Here is a 19,187-nt window from a genome sequence, read left to right as displayed (position 1 = left end):
GAGACACCCTGTATATATATAGACAAATGTTTATTTTCAGTGTATTGGGTAGGAGTGCTGACCTGTCAATTGTAATTACCATGAAAAAATTGAGGATGCCAGCAAGGTAAAAGCAGATAACCTGAAATTAAATTAACATAAAAATAATAATGATGGTACCCAAAGTAGTGGATCCTAGGGCTTTAACTACTTCTTCAAAGGCTCAGCAGCCAAAACCGTAGGAGCCACTGCAGTAAGCAGAGTCTCTGTTTCTGTTATGATGTATATCTGCAAAATGTATACATCATAGCCGACCCGACAGAGACCAAAAGGTAGGAATGAAATTCAAACATATATAAATATAAAATAGAGCTAAAAAGCTAAAATAATGCTAAATTAAATCTAGTTAAAAAAAAAAAATGAATGAAAGTTTGAATTCAAAAAGAAGGCAAAATACAGTAGGAAAACTTAAACAAAATAACTTTAGATAACGGAATAAAGTCAGATTAATGCCAACTTACTGTTTGCTTAGACAGGAATCGGTGAAGTTGGCTACCTGTGCCGATTTCAGAGCAACATTGGAGACCCAAAGAAGAAAGCCGATAGTTCTCTGTACAGTATATTTATATCAGTTTAAATAACCCCGAGTGGGGGGGAAAGAAGGTTTGAAATCGTCAAAGTGAACTGTACCCATGTGACGGGTAAGTAAGCAATTAAACAGACGAGGCAAAGGGAGAATCAATGGCTAACAAGGTAGTATATAAAAGACACTAAACTTTGTTTAAGAAGAAAAAAGGAGCAATAGCAGAGGAATAGCATCTCGATATTGCTTATGGCCAGCCTAATCGTGCACGAGAAATAAGTTATAGCTATTAAGGCCAGTAGAAAGCAATTGGAAGAAGGGGAATATAGTTGTGCTCAGGTTGCTCGGGGTTGCTAAACCCATACCATAGTCGGTTCCTGGATGGATGACTGGACAAATGCTTCGTGTTTAAGTCAGTATTGGTATTGTTATTGAGGAAATATAAAAAGAAAGCAAAATTGAAATAAAAATAATAATAATGTCGATAAAACTTAACAAAACAGCAAGCAGGACATAACAAAACACAATATCCCCGTGCATGGCCAATCCGTGGGCACAAGCTTTCTACACCTTCAGACACGACAGATAAATAACCCATATGGGTTATGTTACCATCCCGCATGAACTCTGCTAAATATCAGATCTTTCTTGAACAAGTTATACCAGGGTTACTTGACGATGTTCCAGCAAATGTGAGACGCAATATTTGGTTTCAACATGATGGGGCACCTGGCGTGCCCATTATGGAAGGTGTGTTCGAGACCATCTGAACAGGCGTTTTGGGCGTTGATGGATTGGCCGTGGTGGACCCATTGCCTGGCCCCCATGCTCACCTGATTTATCGAGCCTTGATTTCTTTCTGTGGGGTGCCCTCAAATCTATCGTGTATGAATCGCCTGTGGAGACGGAAATGGATCTCGTCTGCACTGCTGCTATTGTCAAAGAAACTCCAGGTGTGTTCGACCATGTCCACCAATCCATGCTGTGTCTGTGTCACGTATGCATTGTGTCTCATGGTGGAACCTTCGAGCATCTGTTGTTACATCATGAAATGCATCCATCTCGTACTCCATTGTTAATATTATGTCAAATAAATGTTTGCCACTAATTACTGTCTTATGTCATTTTTGCTTCTTGTGCCTCTGCTACTACTTTCCCGTGACGTTTCCAGTTATGGGTTCCTATGCGATTCACATTCCTTTAGATGTTACCTACCTCCCCTAAACATTTGTACCAATATTTTTGAGACACCCTGTATTATTATTAGATGTTCTGCTATATCATTATAACTTATTATTATTATATAATATATATATATATATATATATATATATATATGTGTGTGTGTGTGTGTGAGGGTGTAATTCCATAGTTGAGCAGTTGCTTGTTGCCTTTTTATATGCTTAATTTTTTTTTTTTTTTTTTTTTTTTTTTTTTTTCTTCTGTAAAGGCACTTACTTCATTTGTAAGTGTGCAAATGTTATATGAAATTTAATTTCAAAATTTGTTTTAGCTGTATTCAGTATTAAACAGCAATTCAATATTTTATAAAACAATCATGTAAATAAAGTATTATTTGTTAAAAATAATTAATAAACTGGGAAAAAAATGCTGTCATGAATTATCTGAGAAAATGAAAAAATCCAATTTATTTTTAATTAAATTATTATTTTAGAAAGGATGCATAAAGTAGTCACTTAGCATTAGCATTAGTTGAGGCATATGATGCAAGAAAGCAAGCTTATAGGGCATCAGCCAAAAAAAAAATTTAAAAACTAACAAAAAAAAATAAAAATAACCTTCCTATTTCACCCATCCGGTCACTCCAAATGTTTGTCTAGTTCAGCCTTAAATTTATTTAAGCTATCAACTTCCACAACAACAGATGGAAGTCTGTTCCTGCCATAAACTACCTGCTGGCTAAAGGCAAACTTCTGCTCATCTATTCTACAACTGTCTTTCCTCAATTTGAATCTATGTCCCCTCAAGTTCTTAATCTGAGCAAGCGGAAGTATCCCATCAACATTGAGCCTGCTGAAACCATTTAAGGCCTTGTACACCTCAATCAGATCACATCAGAGTCTCCAGATGCTGCATCTTACAGAATTTAAGCATTTTCTGGTAAGAGAACCCCTTTGTTCCTCTCACCAATCTTATTACCCTTCTCTGTACTCGTTCTAGCAACTCTACATCCTTCCTAAAATGAGGCCTCCAGTCCTGTATGCAGTACTCAAGGTGTGGCCTGACCATTGCCTTATACAAAGGTATAGACACCTCCTTGCCTCTGCTAGCAAAATTCCTATATCTCATTGACAAAACTCCAAGACCTGCTCTGGCCACCCGTCTGCACTGCTCAGAGAACTTCATATCCGACTGCACAATTACCCCAAGGTCTGTTTTCATTCTCCACCTCCCTGAGTGTAGTACCACACAGTTGGTACATTTCTCTTGGGTTACTGCTACCCATATGCAGTACTTTGCATTCGTCAATGTTAAACTTCAGTTGCCACTTCTCAGCCCATCTGTCTAACTTTTCTAGATCCTGTTGCAGTAGCGTACTGTCTTTACTGTTATTGACAACCCCGCCAACCTTTGTATCATCTGCAAACTTGGACATTAAGCCTAATATACCTTCATCGATATAATTAATAAATACACAAAACAACATTAGGCCATGCACTGATGCCTGGGGGACTCCACTAATAACATTACTTCACATAGATGGTTGAGTGGGAGACACTCTGCTGTCTCCCACTCAACCATCCCTTTATACATTGCAGCAACTTGCCCTTATTGCCCTACCACTCCAGTTTGATCATGTGCAACAGTATCAAAAGCTTTCCTGAAATCCAAGTATATGATATCAAAATTATTTTTTGCATCCAGTTCCTTTGTGACCACATCATATTATTCAATCAAATTGGTCAGACAAGACTTCCCCTTAACAAACCCATGCTGTTTCTGAACTATTACTGCAGTCTTATCTAATTGATTCTGCAATGCATCTTTAACCAGTGACTCCATTATTTTACCCAGAAAAGAAGTTTAACTAACTGGTCTGTAATTACTCATGTCACCCTTCGATCCCCCTTTGTGAATTGGGGAAACATTTGCACATCTCCAGTCCATGGGGACCTCCCCTGGCTAAGGGTTTGCTTACTTCCTTTGCCACCTCCTTTAATATAACTGGATAGATCCCATCCACCCCAGATGCCTTTTTGATGTTTAACTTCAACAATTTCTCCTCCACTTTGCTCTCTGTTATTACAAAATCACGGCTCCATAGCCGAGTGGTCAGGGGCGAGAGTGCAGTAGCACACGCTCTTTGAGTAGATCGGGGTTCAACCCCCTGACTGCTGAATACGGTCGATCTGCCAACCCGCACCGGACCAGCGTGGCAGATTATGGTCCATTTTCCCTCAGCATGAATTGTTGAGGAGGCTTCCATCCTGCAGTGGGCTGATAATGGCTGCACTTTATTACAAAATCATTAGCTCCCTGTTAGAGTTTAGGAAACCTCTGTCCTCCACTTCCTTACAGAATTCCTCATGTATGAATGTAGATGCAAAATACTCATTTAGTTTGTCAGCTATCTGAGCAGAATCATGAACAGTCGAACCATCAACATCAAGTAGACCAATCTGATTTATCCCTTTCCTTTTTGAGTTTACATAAGTAAAGAAGTGTTTGTTGTTTTTCTTTGTATCCTTTGCCAAGGATTTCTTGTAATCAGCCTTCGCTTGCCTAACTTCCTTTGTTACTGAATTACAGACTAGCTTATATCTGCCGTAGGCTTCTGTGTCACCTGATAATTTATATCCATCCCACGCATTTTAGTATTTCTTAGTTGGAAATGCCTAGTTGCTTCCAAGATTAATTCCTTGAAGGCCTGCCATTTAGAATTCACTGTTTTTAACATCATCAGTTGATCCCACTGCATAGAATTTAAAAACTGCCTGAGACCACTGTAGTCACCTTTACAGAAACAAAAACCCTTACCTTGATGGTAGTTAAATCTTTAATTAAATCCCACTTCAATAGACTATGATCACTGTCACCTAGTGGTTCCTTTATTTGCAGATTCCTAATGCACGAGTCATCACTGATGATAATCAGATCAAGAGTATTACCGCCTCTGGTTGCCCCTCAAACATGTTGCTGTAGAAAACAATCCTCTAATAAATCCACAAAAGTTTTGCTAGCCTGTGAGTGCCAACCCAAAAGTTCCAGTCAATATCTGAAAAGTTAAAATCCCCCATTACAAGATATTCTGATTTACTTGCCCACTCTATTTATCTGCACAATTGTTCGTTGTACACATCAGAATCATTTGGCTTATAACACACTCCTACTCTCATTTTCCCTTTCCCAGTGTTTGTCACACCAAACTGACTCAACATTGCCCAGTCCACCCATTTCAACTGGATGCACTTCTTTAGATTTTGTGTGTTTCTTAACTAACAGCATAACACTTCCTCCCTTTCTGTACACATTGTACTCCACAAATTCCAATTCTACACTGCTTATATCTGTGTGACACCATATCTCTGATATCCCAACAATATCTGCCTTTGATGCCTTGATCAGCACTTCAAATTCATCAAATTTATTTACTATACTTCTAGCACTGGTGTACATGCAATTATGCATGCACCCGTTCTTAGTCTTAGTTACCCTAACACAGCCCACTTTATGCATCCTTTATGAATTAAATGATTTATGATTGTTACTCAGAGGAAAGTTCAATTAACGAAATAAAATTTCAGTTGATGTCAAGATTTCAGATCTGCTTTGGGATTCTGTTCTCAAAAGAAGTTGTTCTACTGACTGGACTTTTTTGAGATAGGTTAAATTTTAAATTTAGCTTTTTGAATATGAAATCTAAATTTTGTAATAATTCTTTTATGAATTTATGTTAATGAGAAAGATTAATTGTGAATAAGAAAATTTGATTTGCATAATAGAAAATATATAATAAGAATATTATAACAACTAGAGTAAGTCACTGACTTACACAGCTCAGAATTACATTGATCTGTATATATATACAGATACACGAGTATACGTTTTTTTTTTTGTTTTGTTTTTTTTTAATTTAAAACATTTTTAAAAAAAATACGTATGTACTGCATAAATTTTGATTTTTTAATTTTTTTTTCTTATAAACACTACTCTTTTAGCTTTAAATATGAAAGATGAATGTATATCAAAAAATATATCATATTTAATCTTTGTTGGACTTATGTGGTCTTCAGTTTATGTGGAAACCTTTTAATTTGCAACATATTAACCATTTAAGTTGGGAAACTTACTGTACTTATGTTATTTAGAAATTATAATTATTCTCTCCACCAAAATATAGGTTTTTTCAAAGAAAAAAAAAATAGCTGTTGTGTCTGGAATAAGTATGAATATGTTTCGTGGACAAATTACGATTCTTCTAGGCCACAATGGTGCAGGAAAAACAACAACGATATCTATGCTAACAGGTATATTTTAAAGTACATCTGTTTTTTTTTTTTTAACTTGTAATCGTGGCGAAGGTAACGAAAGCCTGGACGAGAAGCACGCAAAAGTTCGATGAAATTTACCGATAAAAGTACTTTGCCATAACATCATTTGTATTGTTGTTCGCTCAGTAAACAGATGGTGAGTTTTATCGGTCAGGAGTAGAAATTGAATCAAATGGGAGATTGAAACCCTCCCGAAGTGGAGGGGGGGAGTGACCTGACCTTTTTTCTTTAGAATCACGTGGACTAGTGGATAAATTGTTTATTAAGAAAAAAAAAAAAGCAAAGGAAGCCCACACGAGAAGCACGGCAAACTTCGAAAAAGTTTACCAGCGAAACTATGTTACGAATATTTTTTATGATGCCATAACTTCCAATATGACTCTGTTCGTGATTCAATTAGTGATTCTAAAGACAAAAGGTCAGGTTACCCCCTACACACATTCGGGGGATTTCAAGCTCCCGTGGGATTCAACTTCTACTCCAGACCAAAAACACCCACTGCCTGTTTACAGAGCAAGCAACGATACAAATGCCGTTACGGAAAAGTACTTTTACCGGTAAATTTCATCGAACTTTTGCATGTGTCTTGTGCAGGCTTTCTTTACCTTAGCCATAATCGTTTTATATATTACTTCTTAAGTTTTAAGATTTGAGTTAATTTCCCATGCTGAAGAAGTAAATTCAGAAGATTGTTAAAAGCATGTGTTTAACCTCCATTTAATTTACAGTTATTAAGTTTCAGACAATGGTTATATAGCATGATATATAAATGGTTACAGGTTCAAGTTACGTAACATGATTTACAAAAGACATAAGAATGCAAATCGCCATGATTTTCCTTAGGCTCTTATGCTGCAATAGAGAGAGAGAGAGAGAGAGAGAGAGAGAGAGAGAGAGAGAGAGAGAGAGAGAGAGAGAGAGAGATTTTCTAAAGTTCATGCTGTGGATTGTGTAGGTTATGATGTATAGTTATGATGTATATATGCAAAGGTTGTTATTTTTCTATCTAGAAATAGTGTTTTTGCATTACACCTGTTAATGACATGTTTTTACATGCTTAAAGGGATTTTAGAGACATTTTAAGATATTTATGGGATGGAAATGAATGCCAGTCCCAATTGCATTCTTTATTTTGTTAGTGTTCCTAGCATTTGTATCTGCAGACATCGTTGTCATCCTTGGCATTAGTTGAGGCATGTGATACAAGAAAGCAAGCTTATAGAGCATCAGCAAAAAAAAAAAAAAAAAAAAACCTTCCCATTTCACCCATCTGGTTACTCCAAATGTTTGTCTAGTTCAGCCTTAAATTTATTTAAGCTATCAACTTCCACAACAACAGATGGAAGTCCTGTTCCAGCAATCAGTTACCTGCTCTCTAAAGGCAAACTTCTGCTCATCTATTCTACAACTGTTTTTCCTCAATTTGAATCTATGCCCACTCAGGTTCTTAATCTCAGTAAGTGGAAGTATTCCATCAGCATTGAGCCTGCTGAAACCATTCAAGGCCTTGTACACCTCTATCAGATCTCCTCGCAGGTGCCCAATCTCCAAGGCGCCTCCATAGCCAGGTGGGCAGGAGCAGCAGCGCTTAGCACATGCTTCTTGATTAGACCAGGGTTCGAGCCCATGACCACCAAATACGGAGGATGCGGAAAGGTCAGGGAATGACTGCCGCACATCCCTGGAGCAATATGGCCTTAGTTGCTAATGCTCCGAAAAACCAAATAACAAACAAACCTAATCTCCAGATGCTGCAACTGACAGAATTTAAGCCTCTCCTTATTAGAGCAGTGTTCATTTATTGATACTCTCTGCCCTCTCCCACTCAGCCATCCCTTTATCCATTGCAGCAACTTGCTGTTAATGCCATACTACTCTAATTTGTACAGCAGTCTTCCACATGCAACAGTATCAAAAGCTTTCCTGAAATCCAGGTATATGATATCAAAATTATTTTTTGCATCCAGTTCCTTTGACTACATCGTGGTATCCAATTAGATTGGTCAGACAAGGCTTCCCCTTAACAAACCCATGCGGTGTCTGAACTATTACTGCAGTCTTGTCTAGGTGATTCTGCATCACTTCTTTTACCAGTGACTCCATTATTTTCCCTGGAACAGAAGTTAAACTAATAGTTGTATAATTATTTGTCACTATTTGAACCCCCTTTCTGAATTGGGGATACATTTGCACATCTTGGGGACCTCCTCTAAATCTAAGGATGCTCTCATAATTATGGCTAAGGGTTTGCTTACTTCCCTTGCTACTTCAATATAACTGGATAGATTCCATCTGCCCCAGGTGCCTTTTTTATGTTTAACTTCAATTTCTCCTCCACTTTGCTCTCCGTTATTATAAAATCACTTAGCTCCCTGTTAGAGTTTAATAAACTTCTGTCCTTCCCTTCCTTACAAAATTCCTCATGTGAATGTAGGTGCATATAGCTACAAGTCATCAGTAAGGCTTAGGGTTGGGAGAGTGATAAAGCACATATCAACTGTCTTCCTGGAGATGCTTACTAACCTTCAGCCATTCTCTTTGCATTGTTCATAGTATTTGATGTTGAACCATCTTTCTAAATCTTTTAGGTCAGCTTGTGGAACATAAAAACCTATTGTTGTTATTTTTTTTTAAGAGTTATCCAAGGATTTGATATTTTAACTTTGGCATTGGTGCCATAGTGTTTTTGTACAAGAATCATATGCATACTTGGAAACTTTCCAGTTTTCTCATGATTTCCAAGATTCTGGAAATCGCATCTCTTTATCTGGATTTCAGTCACGTGTCTTGTTTTTCAAATAACTGTATGTTATGGATAAATTTAAATATCCAAACTTTCAGTTCTCCACTTATGAAAAGGATTTTTTTTTTTTTTTTGCTTCATATCACAAAGATAGTGCAGTCTCTTAGTTCTCAGTAATCTTTTCATTCTCTGTAATACACATATAAATTGAGATAAATGCCATCACTTTTAACTCATTGGTAGTAATTTTAACTTAGTAATGTAGTTATAGTAATTTTAACTTAGTAATGTAGTTATAGTAATTTTAAACTTTTACATATACATTGATTATAAACTGTAATGTGTTATTCACTAGATAATATAATATCTAAAAATAAATCTCAAAAAATCTAAACATTTTCAGTTTTATAGTTATGAAAATAGATTTTTATTTTACCTCATACCATAAAGATAGCAATGTTTCTTCTAAGAAATGTATATCTGCAAGTTTCACATTAAACTTTTGTTGTAAAGTTGTATCCAACAACCCTTTCATTTCAGTCTTTCCATTATCCATATGTACATAAATTGAGAGGCGTGTTGTGGTAATTGTAACTGAATTATACTAATTTTAACTCTTCAGTATACATTGATTATAAACTATAAATGTATTGAAATTATCAGACAATTAAATAACGATGGTAAAACTTGATATTTATGGCAACACTTTTATAATCACATATAAAGATACTAGTTTTATGATAACTGAAGAGGAACTAGAAGTGAAATTATTACAATTAAAACTGAATAAGAAGCTAGGAGCTGATGGAATCTAGTATGGAGCTGATGGAATCTGTCCACTAAGAGACAGTGAAGGCTAATGGGGTAGAATTTTTCTCAATGTGATCTGTGCTTGTAAACAGGAGTGAATATTCTTGCAGTGATATGATACACTTAAAGAGAAGTGGCAAGAATATTCACTGATGTTATCAGCAGTGTTAGGTGGGTCATAAAACTGATAGCTTGGGGGGTCCACAGACTAATAGATTAACTAGAGGGAGAGGTGAAAGTGATTCTTGCACTTCTTCTATTGGAACATGCAGTACCATGTAAAACAAGGTGTTGGGGATTTCAGGCCCTACTGTGGGTCATCTTGAAATAAGTGAATATGTGGGCTGTGTTAGAGTAACTAAGATTAAGAACATGTTCATATATACTTGCATGTATGCTAATGCTAGGAGGAATTGTAAATAAATTTGATGAAGTATTGATTAAGTCAACAAATGCAGACATTGTAGGAATAGTGGAAACACGGTGTTACTCTGACAAGAGCGATGCAGAATTTGAATACAGGGAGTACAATTGTGTATATTGGCAAGCGGCACTGGTGGTTTCCCCTACAAACTGCATATTATACATTGTGATGCTTGAAACTCTGTAAATGCCAGAAATAGTTTTAGTTTACATAATATAGTGTTGGGTTGTGTTGGCCTGTTGTTCCTCTGGCATTTAGCTGGGGCCCCCCAATGGACCTCATGTTGCCAGTCATTGCCTCAGGGAGGCAGCCAGGTATAGTACATAGAAAGTTCTTTGGCCTGGACTTGCACCTGAGCTTGCCAGGGAGGGCCCTCGAAAGAAAAAAAAAAAAAAAATGCTAGAAGAGGAAAGTGTGAAAGAGGGGTGACAGTGAAGAGGAATGAAACAGATGAAGAAGATTAAGGTGGACATTAGGAAGGCTGTCTACCTGGGAATATGAAGTTAAAGTTGAAGGGATAGAGGGGCAGGCACCCCCATAGCCAGGTGGGCAGGAGCGGCAGTGCGTAGCACACACTTCTTGATTAGACTAGGGTTTGAGCCCATGACCACCAAATACGGAGGATGCAGAAAGGTCAGGGAATGACCTCCGCAATATGGCCTTAGTTGCTAATGCTCCTGAAAACCAAATAACAAACAAAAATAGAGGGCCAGGGCACCCTTGTAGGAGGAACCCACAAGTGGGGGCTGTAAGAAAAAGTAAAAGGTTTGTGGTGGTAAGATCCACCAGGCAAAAAGTTGGAATGAGACGTGGGGAATGGGAGATAGAAGTGTGGGGGGAAGAAAGTCATAGAATCAGAGTGCTCTATGTGAGGAGGAGTCCACTTTATGGATACACAGTCCAGCTCTGCATAAAATCCCATACTGGCCAGACAACCATAGCCAGTGTCAGCAGTTCCCACACCATGCCTCAAAAGAGAGGATACAGGGCGTCAGCAAGCTCAGGGTGTTTAGTTGTTTTATATTGGAATACAGAATGGACAGACAGGATATGGGGGGTTATACTCTTAGTTAAGAAGCATATAAAATTTAAGGCAGTTCATCCAGTTGACATGAGTGGCCAGTGCAATGTTGAGTCATATTGGTGTGACATAAGCACTGGGAAAACAGAAATGAGAATAGGAGTGTGTTTTAGGCTTAATGACTCGGATGAGTACAACAAACTGTACAGAGAAATAGAATGGACCAGTAAATCAGAATGTCTTGTAATGAGGGATTTAACTTTCCAGATATTGACTGGAACTTGCAGATTGGTCACTCACAGACTAGCAAGACTTTTGAGGATTTTTTGGATGACTGTTTTTTACAGCAACATATTAGAGAGGCAACAAGAGGGAGTAATACTCTTGATCTGATTATCAGCAGTGATTACTCATACATTAGGAAGCTGCAGATAAAAGAACCATTAGGTGGCAGTGATCACAGTGTATTGATTTGGGATTTACGTAAAGATGTAACTACCATCAAGGGTAAAGGGAGGGGTTTTTGCTTTCGTGAAGGTAACTGTACTGGTCTCAGACAGTTTTTAAATTCTATACACTGGGACCAATTGATGATGTTACCATCAGCAAATTCTAAATGAGAAGCATTCAAGGAATTAATCATAAAAGCTATTGGGGTTTTCATAGGAAGCAATACTCTTAATATGATTATCAGCAGCAATCCTTCATGGATTAAGAGCCTGCAGATAAAAGACCTGCGTGGCAGTGATCATAGTGTGCTGATGTGGAATTTACTGAAAGACAACTATTGTCAAGGGTTATAGGAAGGGCTTTTTCTTTCATAATGGTAACTACAGTGGTCACAGACAGTTAAAGTTCTGTACAGTGGGACTGTCAGATGATTTACAACAGAAATGGGAAAATTTAGGGAAGTAATCATACAAGCTATTAGGCTTTTCGTACCAACTAAGAAATGCCATTCCAAGCTTAGACCTAAATAGATGATAGATGAATAGACGAGACTTGTGGCAGAGAAGAAAGATGCATATAAATTATCAAGTGATACAGACGCCTGTGGTAGATATAAAGTAGTCTGTATCAGTTTACCCCAGGGGGCTCACATGTGGTGAGTATGGGCTTGGCACACCCAGGGTCCTGAGCTGGATATCATCATTCTTCTCTTCCTTGGTGATTCCCTTATACTTGGCGTGCACTCTCTCTCTCTCTCTCTCTCTCTCTCTCTCTCTCTCTCTCTCTCTCTCTCTCTCTCTCTCTCTCTCTCTCTCTCAGGGCAACTCAGAATTTTTTTTTTGGCTGTGCAGCAAAAGCCTCGGGCTTCCTTGCACTACATGGCTAGTGATGATGATAATAATAAAAAGTCACAAAGGAGGTTAGGAAAGCTAAGGCAGATTATGAGAAATCTCAGGCATAGAATGCCAAAGAAAAAAGCAGCAAAGACTTCTTTACTTATTTTAACAGTAGAAGGAAGGGGTTTGAATCACATTGGTCCACTTGATGTCACTTATTTGACTTTTGATGATCATGCCCTAGTTGCCGACAAACTGAATAGGTATTTTGCTTCTACATTCACACATGAGTTCTTTAAGGAGGGGTATTCCAGAAGGTCATCAAAATCTAACCGGTGGCTAAATGATTTTGTGATAACTGAGAGGAAAGTGGAAGAGAAATTGTTGAAGCTTAACATAAAAAAAAGGCACCTGGGATGGATGGAATCTATCCAATTATATTAAGAGTGGCAGCAAAGCAGGTAAGCAAACCCTTAGCCAATGTGAATATGGGGTAGAACATTCACTGTTTGGTAATTCACCAGTGGATGTTAAGACAGTGCTGGACACAGGCCCAGCTCCTCGTGCCAGAGCTGGGCAACAGGCAGCAGCTGCTCAGGTGATGGCTGCTCCCTGGTGGCATTTGGTGAGTGACATAACCCACCAAAAACAGGGTGAACAAACATACATACATACATACATACATACATGCATACATGCATGCATATCCCTTGGGTGGACTTGGTGCATTATAGCCTAAGCTGCTCATGTGCCATAAAAAACCAAATCCAGACCAAACCAAAACCTTTGGGAATATGCCACTGTGTGGAGGGTGGCCACATACTTGCAGATTGTATTAATAAAGATGATCCTAAATGTAATAATTACAAGCAACATAATAAATACTACCATCATTTAGTACAAAATAAGAAATGTCCAGTATATCTGAGAGCTGTGGAATTAGCAAAAGTAAGGATCATTGATGAATAATACACCTGATAGGATACTATCAGAGCTAATTTGGTGACAAGTAGTCAAATAAAAGTTATGCAACTAAATGCTCAAAGTTATTGTTGCTGATGTTGTTTGAATAACTATGGCTCAGTATGGTTATGATATTGTGAGTTTACAAGAACTATTTTATGTGACTGTGGTTCAGGGTATTTGGTTTAAAGTAGCTGGATATCCAGAAATATCAAGAATTGTGCAATCCTTGGATTGGCAGCCAAAATCTGCTATTATAGTGTTTAATAATGATATTTAACTGTTATATCATGTTTATGTACTCAAAATACGTGTGGTTTAATAGCTTTAGAGTATATATCTTTTTACATAATTTCATTGTATTGTCCTCCATCTCAGGATATTACCTCTATTGATTATCTGGAAAGGGATTTTATAGTATTAGGTAACACAAACCTAACTGTCACTTTGGATTCTAATGCAAAATCTGTGTTCTGGCATGGTAATGTTTGCGGAAGATTGTTGGAATAATTTATAATTGACATAACTTGACTGTACGTAATCATCCAGGAAGGCCTTGTACTTTTTCTATATTAAATGGAGAATCAAATATTGATTTGACTGTCTCTTCTGTGGGAGTCCACAGAAGAGACAGTCCCAATCTTGGATTGTGATGTTAAGGACAATTATACTAATCGTGATCATCATGCAATGCATTTTCTTATTAATTTCAGTTATGTAGAGAACCAATACAGGTGTGTAGCAAATTTAAGATTTCCATATAGAAAGATCAACTGGGATAGATTTAAAGAATCATTATGTCAGGAGTATTTTACACAAGATATAATGAAATTTAACTTATTAAATGCTCAGAAAGTTAGTATATGTGTACAGAGTTCAATTTATCATGCTATGGTATATGCAGCCAGGAGGAAAAGTTAAAAAGGGATATTGTTGTGCCATGGTGGTCTGCTAAATTGTCTAATCATAGGCAAGAAGTTTTTAGAGCCAGGAAATATTACTAGTGTAACAGAGGTGGGGAGAAGGGTGAAGTATAACTATTGAAGGAAACATATAGAGTTAAAAGGAGACAATATTATAAATTGATTATGGATATTAAATTAAAGGCTTGGAAAAATTTGGTATCTACCACAGGTAGCACAGACCTGTGGGGTCTTATTTACAAGATCTGTAAAAATAAAATAATGGCAGGAGATATTTTTAATACAGTTATTAGTGGGAATGATGAGACAAACTGGGTCTCTACAGTGGAAACTATAGTTGATAAGTTATTTCCCAAGCATGATCAGAGAAATAATGTATTACAGCTTAATATTTGATGAAAAAATGATGAGTATAGCACTAAAGAGTCTTTTTACTGCTGAAGAATCAATAGTATCTGTGTCTTCGACTGATTCCAGAACATATTAGACCTATATCTTTGCTGACAAATTTAGGCAAGCTATATGAGCGACTATTGTTGATTTGAATACAACAGTTGGTGGATTGTCATAATGTAAGGAAGACAAATCAGTATGGATTTCAAAAGGGCAAATCTGCCAAGGATTCTGTAAATGATTTGATGGAATGCTGTAATAAATCAATTGAAAAATATGTTATGGCAGTGTTTATTGATTTTGAGGGGGCGTTTGACTTGTAGTGGGAAAGTGTTTTAGGTGTCCTTCATTACTTTTTAAATTGGAGTATTCAAGTTAAAGCACATTTGTCATACAGTAGGAGGGTATAGAGGGTGTCCCCAGAATCAGTTTTGGGTCCAATTTTTTGGAACTTGGTATTGGATGATTTATTCTCTAAGAATCATGTACACTGCCATAAGATTTCACGTGCAGATGATCTGGTAATAATTTAACTGGCAGATCTAGAAAGATTTTGGAGGAAGCAGTTGCACCACTTTTACAAGGTCTAGAATCTGGGGCACATGCTAATAAGCTAAAAATTTCATTTAAGAAAATGGTAATGATGATTTTTAATCACCACTTCGATTATCAGAGACCACCTAGAGTCTTAATTAATGCAGTATGAATACCATGTTTTAAGAACTAAATATTTAGTTAAAGTTCTTTGTGACTTGAAATTGGCTTCATATCTATGTTTTCTCTCTCTCTCTCTCTCTCTCTCTCTCTCTCTCTCTCTCTCTCTCTCTCTCTCTCTCTCTGTTTTTTGCTGGTACACAGGCACAGGATATTGCTGGCAACTGATGGGTTGCGGGATCCAGTTTTTTTTTTTTTTTTGCTGGTACCCAGGTGTGGGCGATCTGGGTGTGGGATTGCTGGCATCCACTGGTATGGCACACCCACTGGCAGCCGTCCCCAAATGTTTCAGGTGCTGCCGTTTCGGCCACACCACGCACACGTGCAGGCAAAATCTTCCCACCTGTGGCCACTGTGCCGAAATGGGGCATGAATACGCTACATGTCCCAAAAAGTCTCAACCTCCCACATGTGCCAATTGCAAGGCCCTAAAAGTGCCAGCCAACCATTCGCTCCGTGACAGCAGTTGCCCAGTTTATCTCAAAGCCAGAAGTGCTCAACAATCAAGAATAGAATATGGGGAGTAACAGACCAAACCTAAATACCCACACTGTGAAAATAGCACAACATAACGCTCAGAGGGCCAAGGCTGTTGCTGCACAACTGGTCAAAAAGGCAGATGAAGAGAACTTAGATGTGCTGCTGCTTCAGGAGCCATACACTCATAACAAGGAGGTAAAAGGCTACCCCTTAAGATTTAAAGTGGTCCAGGTTGATGGTGACACACCCTGGGCCGCGATCGTCGTTCGCAATCCCGAACTGACTGTCACCAAAATCACTGATCTGTGTACTAGCTGGGCTGTGTGCGCCCATGTAATTTCACCACTAGGGCAATTCTACTTAGTTTCGATATACTGTCGACCGGGGGAAGATATTCTTCCTGCCACCCGATATCTACAGACCATCCAGCTACAAATGCCAAATGCTAAACTCATTATAGGGGCTGATGTTAACTGCAGGTCCCCAGCCTGGCACAGCCGAACTCAAAATCACAGAGGAAATAGAAATGGCCAACGTCTTGAGGACTACTTGTCTAACAGCAACCTGGTCATTCTAAACAAACCTAACTGCCTGCCAACTTTCTCCAGTACCCTGTGGGAAGCTACAATAGATATCACCTTAGCCTCAAGCTCCATTGCTCAGCACCTTGCTTCCTGGACAGTCCGTGAGGACTGGACCACCTCTGACCACAGGGTACTAACCTTCCAACTACACCGTTCACTAGTCACACAACCAACCAACCGAACTCAACAAAGAAGATATGCCCTGAATAAGGCTGACTGGAACCTTTTTAAGGAGGAATTGACCAGTGCAGCCAGCCGCTTCAATCCTAGCGGCCTCAGCCCAGACCAGCATCAATGTGCAATTACACAGCTCGTCAGTAATGCTGCAAACAAGGCTATCAAAAAGAAGAGATTCACACCTGGTGCTGTCCCCTGGTGGTCACTTGAACTCCAGGCTCTTAGACGCGAAGTCATTTACCGACGAAAACGCTATCAACGTGCAAGAAGAACATGGCCTCCAGAAGAAACAGAGGCTTTACTGCAGCAATATCGAGTGACCAGGAACCAGTATACCACAACAATAAAACAGCGCAAAAGGCGCTCATGGGAAGCCCTGGTAAGCACTGAAGGGAACGCCGATCCCTGGGGGATTGTGTACAGAGTGACCACTAACAAGCTTCCCAGAGGCGAGGTCGTATCAACCACAAAATTACCGAACGGACTGTATACAAGATCGTGGCAAGATACTATCAATAATATTTTAGACGCTACATTTCAGCAGCCTGCTGACCCACACACACCGGAACAGCTACAGCTCTGCATGGAAAATGAAACATATCACACAACTGCAATTGAAGAACCCTTCACCACAACCGAGCTCAACTTAGCTGCATCTAGAATCAGAAACAAGAAGGCTCCGGGCAGAGACATGCTCGATCCAGAAATCGTCCAGAAGGCCATTGAACTTATTCCCACTACAATACTCAACCTGTTAAACCACTGTCTCCACCAAGGATTCTTCCCCACACAATGGAGGACTGCAATCCTTAGACTTATATTGAAGAATGCAACCAAACCACATGATCTGCCACAATCTTACCGGCCCATTGCACTGCTGCCAGTCTTCAGCAAACTTCTCGAAAGGATGATCTCCCATAGAATAGAAGCCCACTACAATGACGCTGGTCTCTCCTCACCTAAGCAGTACGGTTTCCGGAAAGGACACTCCACGATTGATGCACTGGAAACAATCATTGAAGCTGCTACCAACTGCAACTCCAAATACTTTCTACTAATCTCCTTTGACTTTGCTGGTGCCTTCGATTCCCTCTGGTGGCCCAGCGTCCTGGGCAGACTCCGAAGAGCGCATGTCCCAGAAAACTTATATAGATGCATCAAGACCTATCTCCAGGACCAGCGAGTTGTCGTGTCTGCTCCCCACTGCAGTGTCTCCAGACCAGTCTTCAGGGGATGCCCTCAGGGATCTGTCCTGGGGCCTCTCCTCTGGAATCTGGTGCTGGATGATTTCCTGAACACCAAACTCAACAATGTACAAACCCAGGCCTATGCAGATGACCTGGTCATGCTCTTTTCTGCCAATAACAGAACCCAACTAGAAGCAACTGCCAACCAGGCCATCTCCACCCTTCAAGCTTGGGCAGAGCATAACAACCTAAAGATCTCCCCAGAGAAAACCAATTCGATCCTACTAAAAGGCACCCTTGATTTGAGAAGACCACCCCAAATCAAGGTCAATGGTGTTACAGTAAAACTAAAAACAGAGCTTAAATATCTAGGTTTGATCTTAGACAAAAACCTTTCCTTCACTCCTCATCTAGACCAACTCAGGATTAAGATCAGGAAGTATGCTGCCCAAGTCTCAAGAGTTGCCCGGAAGGACTGGGGCTTAAAGAAGAGAACGCTGTCACTCTTCTATAAGGCAGTTTTCATCCCGGTTATCACCTATGCTTCTGGAGTCTGGTACAAGAAGGCCAATACCGTAGTAAACAGATCGCGCCTAGGAACTATCCAGCGCTCTCTTCTCCTTCTGTCCTCGCGTGCTTGTCGCACTGTCAGCACCCATGCGCTACAGGTCCTCACTGGATCTCTTCCACTGGACCTGGAGATTGTTCGTCATGGGTTGCTCTACCAAATAGCCAAAGGAAGAGCAGTTACTTGTGCAGGTTTCACCACTGACCCAGCAAATAATAGAAACGCTGAAAAGATGAGACTTAATGAACATCTAACAGACACCTGGCAAGAAAGATGGCAGACATCAACTAAAGGCGCTGTCACCAAAAGATTCCTCCCTGATGTCAGGGCCTTCTACCCCCTCACACCTGTCTGGTTTTCACCAGGACTCTATGCTACCTACCTCCTCACTGGACATGGCTCCTTCCAGAAAAAACTACATGACTTCAGAATTTCAGACTCACCCCGCTGCCACTGTGGAGAGGATCAGACGTGGGAGCACCTTGCCCACAGCTGTGAAATCTACGAGGACTTCAGGAGGATCCTAATAACAAAACTACGCTTCAACTACCAAAATCAAGAACACCTCACCCTACAGAATGAAGAAACTTACCGAGCTCTGACTCAATTTGCAATGGACTTATTTACCAGGCAGAAAGCACTACCACCACCTTAGTATCCGAATCAATAGGTCATAACAACCATGACTGCCAATTGTTGCTATTCATCATTGAGCCATGAATGCTAATGCCTTGGACCAACTTGCACAAGACTTGACCAGCAGTGCAATCAAAGACAGGGTCCACACATACTTTGACAAATTCCTCATCATTGATTCCTGGACAAACTTTTCTCGACCA

At 39.3% G+C, this 19,187-nt stretch overlaps 1 protein-coding gene across 1 annotated transcript in view; it reads left to right on the top strand.

The window, feature by feature from the left end:
* Positions 1-19,187, top strand: part of LOC150076806 (phospholipid-transporting ATPase ABCA3-like) — a 354,775-nt gene that overhangs the window by 176,667 nt on the left and 158,921 nt on the right. The window contains exon 10 of the mRNA XM_090385684.1: positions 5,925-6,051. Within this exon, the coding sequence (XP_090241810.1) occupies positions 5,925-6,051 (127 nt within the window). The remainder of the gene's footprint in view (positions 1-5,924; positions 6,052-19,187) is intronic.

The sequence above is a fragment of the Mastigoproctus giganteus genome, chromosome 12 (assembly GCF_048544385.1).
Source record: "Mastigoproctus giganteus isolate SK-2022 chromosome 12, ASM4854438v1, whole genome shotgun sequence".
Lineage (NCBI taxonomy): Eukaryota > Metazoa > Arthropoda > Arachnida > Uropygi > Thelyphonidae > Mastigoproctus > Mastigoproctus giganteus.
The sequence above is the reverse complement of the archived record's forward strand: the minus strand, read 5'-3'. Positions and strand labels throughout refer to the sequence as shown.